The 14,211-nt window shown below is 49.1% G+C and overlaps 4 protein-coding genes across 4 annotated transcripts; 3 read left to right on the top strand and 1 right to left on the bottom strand.

The window, feature by feature from the left end:
- The first annotated feature begins 569 nt into the window (after window positions 1-569).
- Window positions 570-3,831, top strand: F5147DRAFT_814293 (CHAT domain-containing protein). The gene has a single exon (XM_041443516.1). It carries the CDS (start codon window positions 759-761, stop codon window positions 3,654-3,656), a length of 2,898 nt encoding a protein of 965 aa, XP_041289115.1. The 5' UTR covers window positions 570-758; the 3' UTR covers window positions 3,657-3,831.
- A 2,118-nt stretch (window positions 3,832-5,949) lies between these two features.
- On the bottom strand, window positions 5,950-7,120 carry F5147DRAFT_582685 (uncharacterized protein; the record flags this gene model as incomplete). Its single annotated transcript, XM_041431674.1, has 3 exons — window positions 5,950-6,504; window positions 6,559-6,968; window positions 7,027-7,120. The coding sequence occupies 3 exons, from the start codon at window positions 7,118-7,120 to the stop codon at window positions 5,950-5,952; spliced, it is 1,059 nt and encodes a 352-aa protein (XP_041289114.1).
- A 286-nt stretch (window positions 7,121-7,406) lies between these two features.
- Window positions 7,407-11,543, top strand: F5147DRAFT_712276 (uncharacterized protein). The gene is made up of 18 exons (XM_041438349.1): window positions 7,407-7,449; window positions 7,497-7,626; window positions 7,678-7,828; window positions 7,893-8,164; window positions 8,223-8,346; window positions 8,400-8,906; window positions 8,959-9,096; window positions 9,148-9,235; window positions 9,282-9,383; window positions 9,439-9,764; window positions 9,820-9,913; window positions 9,971-10,077; window positions 10,132-10,255; window positions 10,305-10,745; window positions 10,794-10,918; window positions 10,966-11,068; window positions 11,122-11,189; window positions 11,241-11,543. Exons 1-18 carry the CDS (start codon window positions 7,419-7,421, stop codon window positions 11,346-11,348), a joined length of 3,039 nt encoding a protein of 1,012 aa, XP_041289113.1. The 5' UTR covers window positions 7,407-7,418; the 3' UTR covers window positions 11,349-11,543.
- Window positions 11,544-13,014, top strand: F5147DRAFT_712271 (uncharacterized protein; the record flags this gene model as incomplete). The annotated part of the gene is made up of 5 exons (XM_041438348.1): window positions 11,544-11,585; window positions 11,639-11,932; window positions 11,984-12,073; window positions 12,128-12,181; window positions 12,233-13,014. 5 exons carry the CDS (start codon window positions 11,544-11,546, stop codon window positions 12,878-12,880), a joined length of 1,128 nt encoding a protein of 375 aa, XP_041289112.1. The 3' UTR covers window positions 12,881-13,014.
- Window positions 13,015-14,211: the final 1,197 nt, after the last annotated feature.

The following is a 14,211-nucleotide window of genomic DNA, read 5'->3' as shown; positions in this document are numbered from 1 at the left end:
TTCCGTCCACCACTCTACCCATCATCGATCCTCGTCATTTTGCTCCATCGCAACATCATGGCTGGCAGCTCAGAAAGCCGATATATCAGACTTGAAGGCGAGTCTCTATACTATCTCCGTATCTGTTTCGTGATCCTCACACTCTATCTACAGTCATCAGCGGAAAGAATCTTCAAGTCCCGTCCGAGCGCATTCCCGCTGGCATTTACGTGTCCATCAATGTCGACTCGAGGAGACGCTGGAGATCGGCCATCAGTGTCCTGTCATCTGATGAATCTGTAGCGTGGAGCGATTCTGTAACTCTGTAAAGTTCATGCAGATCTTCTGACGTGATGGAAGAACTGATCATTTATAGACTATCAAATGCCTCGCCTGCATTGTCAATAGAGATCAGAGCATCCTATGAGCTTGGTCGAATGCTAGGCGGTGGAGAGATCATCGGGGAACTTGAAATGTCGTGGGATGAGCTACTCGATCATGGAGATCACCCATTTGGTGAGTGATTCGCTTCCCATTCATGCACATATGCTAACATCTCGTAGATCTATCTTGCCCAGCCGTGCGCGGTGTTCAACCTTCCATCACACTGAAGATTGCTGTTGTACATGCTTGGGACGATCAAAATGGCGCACTGTTTGATGTGAGCGACCCCGGACTCTGTCCTGTTAGTTTTGCTGACGGAACGCCAACTATAGCCCCTCGTAGACTGCGAGATTGCTCGAGACGCAGATGCGGGCCACGCACAATTTGCCTCATACATGAAAAGCAAGAATGTCTCTGACTTGAACGATGCTACGGAGCATTTTCAGTTGGTTCTGAACCAGTGTCCGGTCGGCCATCCAGACCGCGCAACGGCTCTCACCAACCTCGCGTGGGCCTACCTTCAAGGCTACATCCGAAATGATGTTGAAGACATTGATACCACCACTTCCCTCTTCCGCGACGCCCTTGCATTGCGTCCGCAGCACCATCCCGATTATCCCTTATCCCTATATAATCTCACCGAAGCGCTGGCTTGGCGCCACATCAGGAAAAGTACTGCTGCAGACATATGCGAAGCGGCCCAACTCTATCATGAGCTACTGCCTCTCTGTCCAGAGGGCACGTACCTTCGTAGCATCATAGCAGGGAAAAATGGTATCGATTATGTAATCGATGAATGCAACAATCTTCCAACAGACGCATCCGATGAAGGCATCCACCTTCGAAGAGTCGTCTTCGAGCTCTGTCCTCTGGGCCATCGATTTCGTCCCAAAACCCTCGGCATGCTTGCACATGCAGTTAGTGCAAGGTTTGATCAGCACGGCAGCATCGATGATCTTGACACGAGCATACAGCTTCGTCGTGAAGCCGTGTCTCTGTGTCCTGAGGGACACGCTGGCCGTGATATCTACCTGAACAACTTGGCCATTTCACTCGGGTCCCGCTTTCGGCACCAAGGCAATCCTAATGATCTCGATGAGGCCATATCTTTGCACGAAGAAGCGCTGCACCTGCGCCCTGTTGGGCATGAATCTCGCGATTGCTCACTGGACAGCCTAGGGGGCGCCCTCGTCCACCGTTTCAACGAACGCGGCGATGTTGAAGACATGACCCACGCTACCAGCCTCTATCGCGAGGCACTGACGTTGTGCCCACCTGGGCATCCATATCGTGACACCACGCTTCACAACCTTGCCCACGCGCTCAAAACTAGATATAACAAATCGAAAGTCAGAGATGATCTTAACGAGGCCATTGATTGGTATCGAGAATCCCTTCGGGTAAGGCGGCTCGACCATCCAGAGCGCCATAGAACTCTTTACAGTTTGAGCTCGGCGCTCTGCTCTCGTTTTACGCAAGCTCAGAAGAATGAAGATGTTGAGGAGGCCATTGCTCTTTGCCAAGAATCATTGGCAGCTCTATCTTCACTGCACCCAGACAGGTACTTCAGCTACACGTGGCTGCAAGAGGCCTATTTGTCTCGTTACCGGATTCTACACGACCCTGCTGATTTGTCTCTTGCAGTGGAGAACTTCAGACGGGCGTCAAGGCACCCTACTCAAGGATTTCCGGAACGCATCCTGGAAGCTATTGACTGGGCTTGCCAAGCAGAAGTCTATCAACATGAGTCTGCCCTAGAAGCATACCAAGTGTGCTTTGAGCTTTTCGACAGCCATGTCATGACACGATCGTCGATCATCTCACGGCGTGAAGCTGCAACCGCTGTTCGTGGTGCACAATCACTTCCTGTAGATGCAGCCTCGTGCGCCATACGTCGTGACAATCTACGACACGCAGTTGAACTCGCAGAGCAAGGTCGTGGCCAGCAGTGGTCCCTGGCATCTCGACTCAGGAATCCAGTTGAAGATCTTGAGTCAGCAAATCCAGCACTGGCGCGCAATTATTTGGAGCTGAGCAAGCGCGTTTCCGATGCCGCTCAGAGTTCTACAACAATCAGCGACAGAGCTGGTGCTGATCGGGCAGCGATAGAGTACAGGAGACTTACAAGGCAATGGGAAGCTGTGGTTGCTGAAATTCGTGATTTTCCGGAGTTTTCACGGTTCCTACTCCCACCTCTGTATGCAGACCTGCAAGCGGCAGCGCGCCAGGGCCCGGTCATCATCCTAATTGCGAGCCAATACTCATGCAGCGCCATCATCATTCCGACGTCAGGAGCCCCCCATCATGTTCCCTTGCCGTCTGTTGCTCTCGCAGATCTGACAAATCTCAAGGATCGCTTCGCCAGGGCAATACGAGAAGCATCTCAGATGACCCCAAAGCAGTCGAGGACGGATCTCATAGTACTCTCGCGGATAATATGGAACGAGATCATGCTACCCATCGTCAACGTCCTCCGACATGATCTGAAACTAAAATACTACTCTCGAATCTGGCTGTGTCCAACTGCAGCTTTCACATCTATTCCTCTCCACGCAGCTCACCCGTTTCGAACCAACCCAGATGGCTCTAGGGAGCCATGTCTGGAGGATTTCTATATCTGCTCTTACACGCCCACACTTTCGGCTCTGGTCAGATCCAGACAGATGATGAAGAAGCGTGTCACTCCATCCTTCGTGACAATCGGACAGGGTCAACCGGGTGCAGGGAAAGGCAAGGCGCTCTTGGCCGTCGACAGCGAGCTCGAGCTTGTCCATAAGCTCGTCCCTGCGACGGCCAACCGTACTACTATTTCTGGCGACGAAGCCACACGAGCAGGTGCACTCGAAGCTTTGCAGCAAAACAACTGGGTGCACCTAGCTTGTCATGGCAAGCAGGACCCAAAGCAGCCTTACAATTCGCATTTCGTCATGAGAGACGAAGATCTGACGCTGCTCGATATCATGGAGAGAGATATTCCGCACGCCGAGTTCGCGTTCTTATCAGCGTGTCATACCGCCGTCGGGGATGAGGAGACACCCGACGAAGTGATTCACCTTGCAGCTGGTCTTCAGTTTTCAGGGTTCAAGAGCGTCATTGGCACGCTGTGGCAGGTCGACGACTCTGTCGCACAACATGTCGTCAAAGCCTTCTATGAGAACATGTTCAAAGATTTGAAGGATGGAGGTGTGATGGACTGTACGAAGGCAGCCTGGGCACTGAACCGTGCTACGCATGCCGTGAAGACGCAAGTGCCGCTGGAGCAGAGGATGGTTTTCGTTCATATTGGTGTGTAGTTCTACTACCTCGTATTGATGTCGTCTGGTACATATTTACAAGTTGTTCATCTGCGATCTTCTTTCTCACTGTTGTAAGAAACGAGCCCAATATATTCTTGCATTCTAGCCATATATAGTCTACCTATCTCAGTTTTGTATACTCTGTTGTATTTTTGACGACTAAAATGTCCACCAAAATTCTTGTGTACTCGATTCGTTTGCAGCCTTGTCTTCTACTCGAGTACTAGGATTGGGCCAGTCAAGCCTACCAGTCATACTAGGGATCCTTCAAGTTTCAAGAGTCAACTTGTTCTGCACCAGGGAAGATCGATTGACCACAATCAATGCCAAGTTATAAGCAGTGTGTCTGCCCATAGGGGACTAGTAATGTCATTCAGAAGGAGCTCCGACGCAGGTGAGGTGCTCTTCCTAGGCATAGTCAATTCTTCAGCGAGAGAATGAGAGTTAGAAAACATAAAACAGGCGTTATTATAACAGTGCCAGAGATGTCCCACAATGATCGCACACGCTCGTACTAAGTAGAGTAGATACTTGAGTGTCTGAGTCGGAGCTTCAACATTTCGCGTTAACGTTCAGGCCGAATATGGTAAATCATTATTATAAGACGAGTTGCGTCAGCCAATTAAAATCGTTTATCGTTCTCCCAAGGATGGTTCTTCCGCACCTGTACATAGTTCTTCCACAATATTAATTTAGAACACGATCGCAAGAACACGCAGCAACACTCAGCGCTCCAAAATACCAGTGCTCGAATGCTGTACCGGCAACATATTCAATGGTGGTTGCAGGTTCTTCAGATGGTCAAGCTTAAGCTTGAGTGACTAGTACTTCCTGTAAGTCCTCGGAGTCCTATCAGTGTGCTGACTGACCCCATAATGTAGTGAACTAAATTAGGTTACGTTCGATCTCACTATTATAAGGGTTCATAATGGAACACTTGTTATTTACTTACAAGGTGAGCACAATAACAGGGTGTCCATGCCATCTCCCGGTGGCGGGTGCGCCGCAGTCGCACTTCAGACAAAAATGTGGCTGCGTCTGTCAAACTTACCTTGATGCAAGGAGCAACCTGACTCGACCGTGCCAAGAATGTTGTGGGTAATGAAACGCAGCAAAAGAGATCAAGTAACACGCGAGCCACATGTTTATATACTTGGGGAGCTATAACGGTCAATTGACATATAGTGCGACAGTATCAATGTAACCAATGGTATGGTGATTTTTAGCAAAGCTATGCTGCGGATCTGTTTCGCTCACCTGTGCACGGCTAATTATGGACAATATTCATTGTCGTGTTCCTTTCTGGACTGCGTTGCGCAGGTTGAATGTCATATGCTGTAACAGCACCACGAGGCATGAGTTGAGTCAGAACCTGTCTTGCGTCTACAGTCATGGTACCGATAGTGACTCCTATTGCGGTGCCGTGCTACTGCATCCCGCACGACAAAACATGATGGCGTCTACTATGCAGTATAAAACGGTGAGTGTTGAGCATGATTCACTCATTCACTCGTACAAGTTTCCCCAGCCCTTTATAAAAGAGAAAATACAAGCATCATATTTCGCCAGAGCTCTATAATCTTCTTCGCTATTACCACCGAAAATGTTCAAATCATCATCTAAATCATCAAGCACGTCTTCCAACGCATCCTCAGAAGCTCTGCTCAAGTCACAAAAGGACAAGAAGCAGACTTCCCCTGGGCAGTCCCAGCCAAAGGATTATGAAGCAGCCTTTGGAGCGCTTCAAGCGTCGTATGGGTTTGGGTCGTTTCCGGGCTCTACCCGCTCCAGTAAATAGGAGTCTTTGAACGGATGGTGAGTTCGTGTAAATTTGATTTATGATGACGAGACTGATGATTCGGAAGGGTATGAGTGGATAAATGATCAAATTTCTGAGGTCTCTTCTGGGAATAGGGTATACAAGGGCGAGTCGGGGAAGGTGGAGATGAGTCGCGGAATAACGCCAAGGGCTACAACAGTCACGGTGGATGGTGATGTGTTCTCCTTTATGATAATCCAGTCCTGCTACGTAAACCATAAACGTTAAACCACTGCATATATTAATGTAAAACAGTAATGGGGATAAAATGATTGCCAAACAAAAATTGGTATCACTTGAAATCAAGCGTACATACAGAACTCGTGCAGCGTGAGCAATACAAGGGGAAAATCAGAAGTGTGTTAAATTAAATGCCAAAGGATTGTGTGAAAATGGATAGAAAGACAGTGCGACCTTATGACATACACTTAAAGGTAATACCTACCTTTAATACTTCTAATTGGATGGCTGTCATCGTCTAGCCACTCGCTTTCGTTCTCGTCCCTCATCTTCCACGTCCATGGCGTCCCCCAAGTTGTTTTGGGTTTGTGTATGACTGGCGCTAAAGATGGACGTGCGTGAGCTCCGCGTTCTGCGTCTGGTATTTCCAGAGGCGGATGTGATTGTTGATGAGACGCTACTCCCTTGCGATGATGACTCGGTAGCGCCCGAAACAGCGGTAGAATCGAGCATCATCATGACAGCATGACGGCGCTTAGCGCCAGCAGTATAGTCGGCGAAAGCAGGGTCACTTGTAACAGATGTTGCGGCTGTGACAGGAGGGGTGCGAAATATATTCTCTGAAGGTGTAAGACATGCTGTAATAGGTGGGCTGATGGGAAATGACTCGGGATTGTCTTTCTTGGCGCCCAAGGCACGGGATTTGGATGAACGTTGGCTGGCATATGGGTGGCTTGATTGGCGCGCGGGTGGCACGGCGGATGGCGTAGGTGATGTTTGTCTATTGGGAACGTTTGATATGTTAACCGTGAAAGGAGAATGCGGAGTCAAAGGCGCTGGAACAGCCTACGAAAAGGGAAATATATTAGCCAATGCGCAAAAAAGGATGAGAAAGCATACAGTTTGCTGTTCCAGACGAGAAGAAGAGGGACCTGGCTGTACAGTGTCCCTCGTAGTGTCCCCGGGAAAAACATGGCGGGGAGTGGAGTCTTTATTTATGTTGGGGCGGCTTGCAGGGACGCTCCCTCTTACTCTTTCTTTTTCCTTTTCACGGTCTTCATCTTCATCCTCCTCCTCTTCGCGGGCCTTTACAGCCTCCATCCTAGCCTCAATCCAGTCCATGATTCGCCCGATCGTCATCACGTCTCCGGCTGGGTTGCTTGACCCAGATAATGCTACACCACCTGTAGAAACGCCCTGTTGGATCATCGACATGAGATCTTGACAAGCTGTTGCATATCCAGCATTATAAGCGCGTTTGGATGCATGTCTTGAAGATCGATAAAGAGTTGTTATACTGAGCGCAGCAGCTTGTTATGTGTGCTGAACGTGAGTAACGTGGATGGAGCCTGGATAAACGTTCCTCACCTTTAAAATTGTTCAATAAGTCCTTCTCAGCTTTCTCCAGGTTTGCTGCTGGTAGAGACTTTGCCAAACCGTTCAGATCTAGTGATGAATCCATGGCCATAGTGGTGTCGACAAGGAAAGTGCCAGGTACTCTGTGTGCGTGCAATTCAGGAAATCAGTTATGTATTACGTAAGTTGATTTCAATCGCGTTGTTGTGCCGGTTTTGGCCTCTGAGAAGGAATTCGCGGTTTGAGAGGGAGCAAAATCGACGTGGAAGCTCTTGGTCAGTTGAGTGTGGAAGTCCAAGTGCTGCACGGCTTACACCGGGCCACCCGGTAAGCTAGTTTGTGACCGGGAGTCACGCACGCCACATCACATATTAAGGGGAATTGATTGCTCCGAGTAAAACGCGATGATGAGCATGGATGAAGAAGATGACTTTTGTAAGTTCAGAAATCATGCAGTCTGACCTTACTTGATCTCACAATAGACGACGGGAGTCTGGTGGACTCAGAGTCAGAATACACCGACTCCGAATCTGACGATGAAGAAGAGGAATCGGAAGTTGAGGATATTGAATTGCCCCAGGGTGTTCAAGCAGAGATTGATACCGATTTCAAGTGCATCTATCTCCCTTGAGACAATTTTATGTATCTGAATATCAGGTACAGCCGACTAGTAAGCAACATTCGCATGACGGACGATGTCTCAAATACAGCGATGCTCCATCGAGAATGGGACTTCAATATCGCTCAGCAAGACGCGGAGTTTCGTGACGACCTTCGCGAGGCATCCGGGATCGGGAAGAAAAAGGGCAAGAAGGTGCGTGGTCTGTGATGGCCCTTTTGGGCACTCTCGCAACTACTGCTTCGCATCGTGTTTTCAGCGTGGTCGTCACCTAGGACCCGTGCTCTCCCATCAAGTACGCGCCCTGATAGGTGAAGGAAACCAAGCGTATGTCGATGGAAATATTCCGGAAGCAATACGGATGATGCAGGAAGTCATCCGCATCGAGCCTCGAGCGGCGTCTGCGTGGTCCGTCATCGCTCAATGCTATGAAGATTCCGATGAACCGAAGAAGGCGCTGCAACTGCGCATCATGGCGGCGCATCTCCGGCATGATGCAGATGAATGGGAGAGACTGGCTGCACAATCAAGGTGAGGTCGTGATCGGTTTTCATGGAAGGGAACCTTGACCGATGGCGCGTATCCCCAGAGATTTGGGCTACAACCAACAGGCCATATATTGCTACAGCAAGGTATATAGTCTTGATCCGACAAATGTCGATGCACTTTGGGACCGTGCTTCTTTGGCAAAGGAGATAAATGACCTTCGCGCCGTACGTTCCATTGTTTTTTATTCACGCGTCTTCAATATGTCAACCCGATGTAGGCTCGACACTCTCTTCTTGCAATTCTGAAACGGTTCCCCCACGATATGACAGTTCTGGCAGAGCTTCGGCCGATACTCATTGAAGTATCAGACCTTCCCCTCTGTGCCTCTCTTTACCAGACTGCCTTGGAATACTATCAGACCGTTCAGCCCCTGGGTCCTGCACAACCCATTGACCCCTCCCTGATGGACCAACCGTTACCAAACCAAACATTTGGTTTCATCGACATTTTAGTTCTTGCCGATCTGTATAACACGATGGCAGAAAGCGACAATGCAATCCAAATCGTAAGGAAAGGCTGCAGATGGCTGCAAGGCCGCGCAGGCCAACGCTTCTGGGATGGGTGTGCAGACGATCGAGAATACGATCTACCTCCCGAAGATCGAGGCAATATGAATACAGAGCGAAGCGGCGAAATTCAGCCTGGTCACTATCCTCTCGACATCAACGCCCGACACCGGCTCGCTATCGCACGAATCAAGCTCGGGGATGTCGAGGAGGGCAAGGTGCGTGTTTGTCATACAGTCAAAACTTATGGATGTGTGACGAGTCACATAGATGCACGCGTCTATTGTTCTCGCACAAGATGTCCTCGATTACGCTGCACTTTTTGGAGAGATCGCTGACTCGTATTTTGAGCGTGAGATGTATGCTGATGCCAGGCCGATATATGAAATTCTTGGCTCAGAACCTGCAGTACATTTCCTTTCCTCCTCATATTGGTCTCCCTACTGATCTTCTGTGAAGACCAGTAGCTTGTACGTACTGCTTCAGGTGGCTGTATGTCGTAGGATGCTTGGTGATCTGCAAGAGGCTGCGGAGGTCTATAAGCAAGGTGAGATACCCTTAATAAGTCATGTTAAAGTCTAATCTCCCGTTAGTCATTGATGCGGATCAAACCAATAATGATGCGAAGATGAAACTTGCCGAGCTCTACGAAATTATGGACGAGCCTAGGAAGGCACTGGAACTCGTTTACCAAGGTTAGTGTGTCTCTTACCATTCAAGCTGAAGAATCAAATATCTATCTTTTCATAGTCATCGACTCCCGCAAACGACGCGCCCACCAGCCTGAAGCAACTCCCACACCCAGTACTACTCAACCTCAAGGCGCCTCTCTCTTCGAAGAGAGACGCACTAAAGCTAAAATTCCAGCTCCCGGTAAAAGCAGACTCACATTGGCCGAGCTCAAAGCGCTCGAAGAGCAACGTGAGCGAGAGGTGAGCTTAGGGTATTCCCGCGTCGAGGATCTGTGGCCGCGTATGCGGTATGGAGATGCAGGGGCGGAGAGGGAGTGGATGATGGAGGCTGAGAAACTCGTGGAGATGTTTAGGGAGACGAGGAATTTGTTTGTGACGACTAGGGTGATTGGATGGGTATTAATGCGCCTGTGCTGAAGTGACTGACCGATTCTGTTAGGACTACGACTTTAAGGGCATGTTCCCAAAGAGAAGAATACAACGAAGGGATGATACAGAAGAGGATAGGATGGTGTCACGGCTCGAGCTCAATGGTCGGTGATGGCAGACATTCGTTAACTATACGTTATTTTGACCTCACACTCCTGCAGAACGCGACAGGCATACCCGTAAAGCCAAAGATGACGGCCAAGCATCCGACAAGGTTGATTCATTCCGCGGCGTTACATTTTCAAACTGGTTGAGGATTTTCATGCAAGTCAGTTTTCGCAGTTGATATTCGTCTGGCTCTTTAGTCATTTTGACTTCACAGTATACCTTTGTTCTCACCAAACGAGGAGACTACGATCAGGCTGAAGAAGTCCTGCGTCATGTCCTTTTATCGAACGCCTATCGAGATTCCAATTCACAAGACACGATTCGAATAACGATCATCAGTGAGGGTCTTATTTCTTTCTCTATTCGACATCGTAACACGTCTTGCAGCGTGCGCCGTCCATGCCAGCAAGTTCTCTATTGCGGTAGAGCAGTGTCGTAAAATGATCAACACCCACCAGTTCAACAACGAAGCTTTCCGCCTTCTGCTAGTTTCGTTAGCCAGTGGACATCACCCTACTGATCCGTTCGTTTCTTCCACGTTGCAAAAGCATACACTTCGTGAACTCCGGCTTCACGATGCTGCGGTCAAGACTCCAGAGCTCATGAAATGGAATGCTATCGGGCGCAAGTATAATCTGTCATCGTCGGGCAAGGAAGAGCCTTCGAAAGCCGAGGAAGAAGTGGATGATGAAGCGGAGATCCCTGGTCCAGTGGAGAACAACGCGACAGAAAAAACAGCGATCCGAATGCCTACGAAGCATAATCCAATTATCGTCACTCTTTATGGTCAGATGTCTCTCGCTGCCAAAAGCTACCAGAGCGCTATATGCAAGTTAGTATCCCTTTCCAGGAGTTCCTAATAACTGTTATTTCCAGTCTATCTGTTGCATGCATACGATTATTGCCCTGAAGATCCTGTTGTCTGCCTATCTCTGGCCATCGCTTCTCTTGGTCGAGCTTTGCAGCGGCAGTCTGACAATAGACACCACACGATAGCACAAGTGAGACTTTTGTGCTCCACATCGACTCCGTAGCTCACTTTTGACAGGGGATGGCCTTCTTGTCTCAGTATCGAACACTCCGGAAATCGTCCGGTGATGAGGTGCTTGAAGAAGTGGAATACAATTTCGGTAGGGCATTTCATCAGCTTGGTACGAAATTTACTTTTTCATTTGACACCTTTTGTCTTATTATCTTTGTCAAGGTCTTCACACGCACGCTGTCTCGCATTATGAGCGTGTTCTTGAGATTGCTGAAAAGCGGGGAAACGAGGTAAGTGGCGCGTCCGCCACATTTGATTATGGTGGCTGACATTTATGGCAGTATGCATCCGTCGCGAAAGAGGCCGCGTATAACCTTTCTCTCATCTATGTGACTACTGGTGCCGTACCATTAGCTGATGGACTGTACAGACGATGGTTATCTATTTAACGAATTACAACATCCAATTTATACCATCATTCATGATGTGTCACACCTTTGTTGATTTCATCTGAGACCATCATCCGGGGACACTACCATCAGTTGTTTCCTGATGACGATGTCAGGCGAGTTCAGAATTGTTCCCTCCCAGGCCGACTATTTCTTTTCGTTTTCTTCTCTGTTAACTTCTTACTCCATGCAACCATGTCAAACGCGAAACCTACAACTTCATCGCTGATTGTGCTAGTGAGCTTCCTGTTTGTGTCTACTTATGAGCGTCAACACTGACAACCCTCCAGCGCGGTTCATCATATAGCAGTGTATCCTCAGATAAAAGTTCGGGCTCATCGGACTTTGACAAATATTCCTCCCCATCCTCGTCAGGACAGACCACTCCTGAAGATGACGAGGATAAGGTATTCCAACTTGACGTGCGGCATATTCCTGCCTCAGAGAGCGAGGCGAAGCTCCGTCCGGTCTTGAGAGGCAGTCTCGCTATGAAGAAGGCTGCAACTGCACTCCATTCCCGGCAGCGCACGTTGTCTGCTGCTGTGAAGACGGTGAGTAGGGCATTTACGGTCTTCAAGAAAAGGGTAAGTCGGTCTCGTCTTTGTTTATCACGTTAAGCTAACCAATTGTTTCAGAGGTCGGACGAAGAAGAGCCGGTTTTTATTGCTAGTCCATTGCGAGAAAGGTTTGGTAGGAGGATTTCGATCAAAACCAGACCAGAAGAGGTCGGTACGCTAGGAGTGGCATGCATACAGCACTGATGAAGTTCTTGTGGACAGTTCTATAGTCTTCCAAACCGATACTTCTCCGTACACGATTTGCCTATGCAAAAGGTGCGTTCGCATGATTCATTTTAGGTTATCGAGCCTCGCTGACGTCCTCAGGCCAATACTATTGGACATAAGGCAGAAAGAAGGATTGCATCCATCTCGGGGCCACCCTCGTCGAGCATCAACAGGCCATCCCGTAGACCACGCAACCTTAGTTTCAGTCTTCCTGGATTCGTCGAGGAACTACAGGCCGCTATGCCCTTGTCGCCACCTGTGACCGCGCAAGTCCCTCTCGCTGACTCCTCTCATGAAGAGCGTGAATCGTCCCAGCGCATTCTCACCAGTATTCTCCGCGGGGTGCTGTTTGTTCCCTGGTGCGCAATCGTAGGCGGAGCGCTTCTTCTATTCCCTCAAGAGCTCGAGCTTGTGGTATTCCGCCCAGGCTATCTCAAGTCCTTACAAGGTATTCGCCGCTTTGCGCACTGGGCTGACTGTGCATTCCACCATGCCATGATCTTCCTGGCGTTCGTCGTTGCACTCATGTGGTACAAGGCTGCTGTTGGTGTTCCGGTGGCTTGTGGGCTCATGTCCAGGTTCTTGTATGTTTGGACTGGCTTCCAGGTCGACTCGAACGTCCCGCTGGGTTGGGATGATCAACAAAGCTTGTACTTGTTGGCGAAGGGCACGGTGTTTGAGAACCGGACGGTTCTTATTAAGGGTTGTGAAGGAGAGCCGAGGATTGCGCAGTTGAGAGAGGACTGATGTCACGAGTGCTCATGCAAGGAAGATCAGAATATGATTGCACAGTACAATTGTACGAAGACCTGCAGGGACGACGATCAGCCATGTTCAAGTTCTTCCCTACACACTTCATGTTCTATAATGCATAACAGCGGAATGATTATCGATTGGGGCCGCAATATTGAACTCAAGACGGTGTGTCGTTTTGCCATAATGTGTAGTACCAGCCGGCAGCCGTAATGTGTAAGGACTGCCCGCACATAACCGTTGCACCGCAAGAACAGCGATATTATATGTACTGATTACGGGAACTCAGTATTCAGCGTACTCACACGATACCGATGCAGGCAGCTAGTTCTGGTCAACGACTTGAAAGTACTTCATGATACGTGGAGAGGGGGAATGATAAGTGCCAATCGCGCGATCACCGAGCTCGATTGGAAGGTAGGCACGCTGTGAGAAAATCAATTATTATGATAGATTGAAAATGTACCTAAGTTACACGAACAGTTGAAGTACTGACGCACTGGCAGGGTGAGGTTTGATGCAGACGAGCTCGAGGTGGTAGGCGTGACGCAGCACTGACGAAGCGTAGGTGTGACAGTTGAAGTGATCCCTACTCTCAAAGGACATAAATTGGAATTAAATTCCACCTCGACCGTGCTCAAGAGTCAGCACCATCAACCTCCAGTAAAAATGTCGGAGCTCATTCCAATCACTACATCCCTGCGAGAGTTCAAAGGCCATGAAAATCAAGTAAATGTAGTCAAAGTGTTCCCCAACAAACAACGGATGGTTACGGGCTCGCATGACAAGACGCTTCGTCTGTGGGACTTGAAGACAGGTATCCTGTTGAAGAAGATGGAAGGGCATCGCGGTCGGGTGTTGAGCTTGGCGGTATCGCGAGATGGGCAATTGATAGCGAGCGGTGATGCAGACTCAGTGCTCATCGTCTGGCACGGAGCAACTGGCGAAGCACTCACCCAACCCATTGAAGTTCACTCCAATTGGATCAACTCGCTGGATTTTTCTCCTGACAGAACAGTGCTGGCCATCAGTTGTTCATGGGACAACACGACGAAGCTATGGAACACCAAAACCTGGGAGCAACAGGGAGATCCAATAATGTGTGGTAGAACGGTCAACTGCATACAGTATTCGCCGTCTGGAAAACGTCTTGCTGTCGCAACCAACGACAATATCGAAATTTATAATCCAGACACGACGCCGGGACACGTCGCATTCTTCAAGGCCCACACATCATGGAACTTGTTCCTCACGTGGACGCCCAATGGCGCACGCGTTCTCACAGGCGGCGATAATCTCGATCCTACCATACGCGAGTGGGATAC

This window comes from Suillus discolor (assembly GCF_016758755.1).
Source record: "Suillus discolor strain FC423 chromosome Unknown F5147scaffold_58, whole genome shotgun sequence".
NCBI classification, from domain to species: domain Eukaryota; kingdom Fungi; phylum Basidiomycota; class Agaricomycetes; order Boletales; family Suillaceae; genus Suillus; species Suillus discolor.
This window is presented reverse-complemented; position numbering and strand designations above follow the sequence as displayed.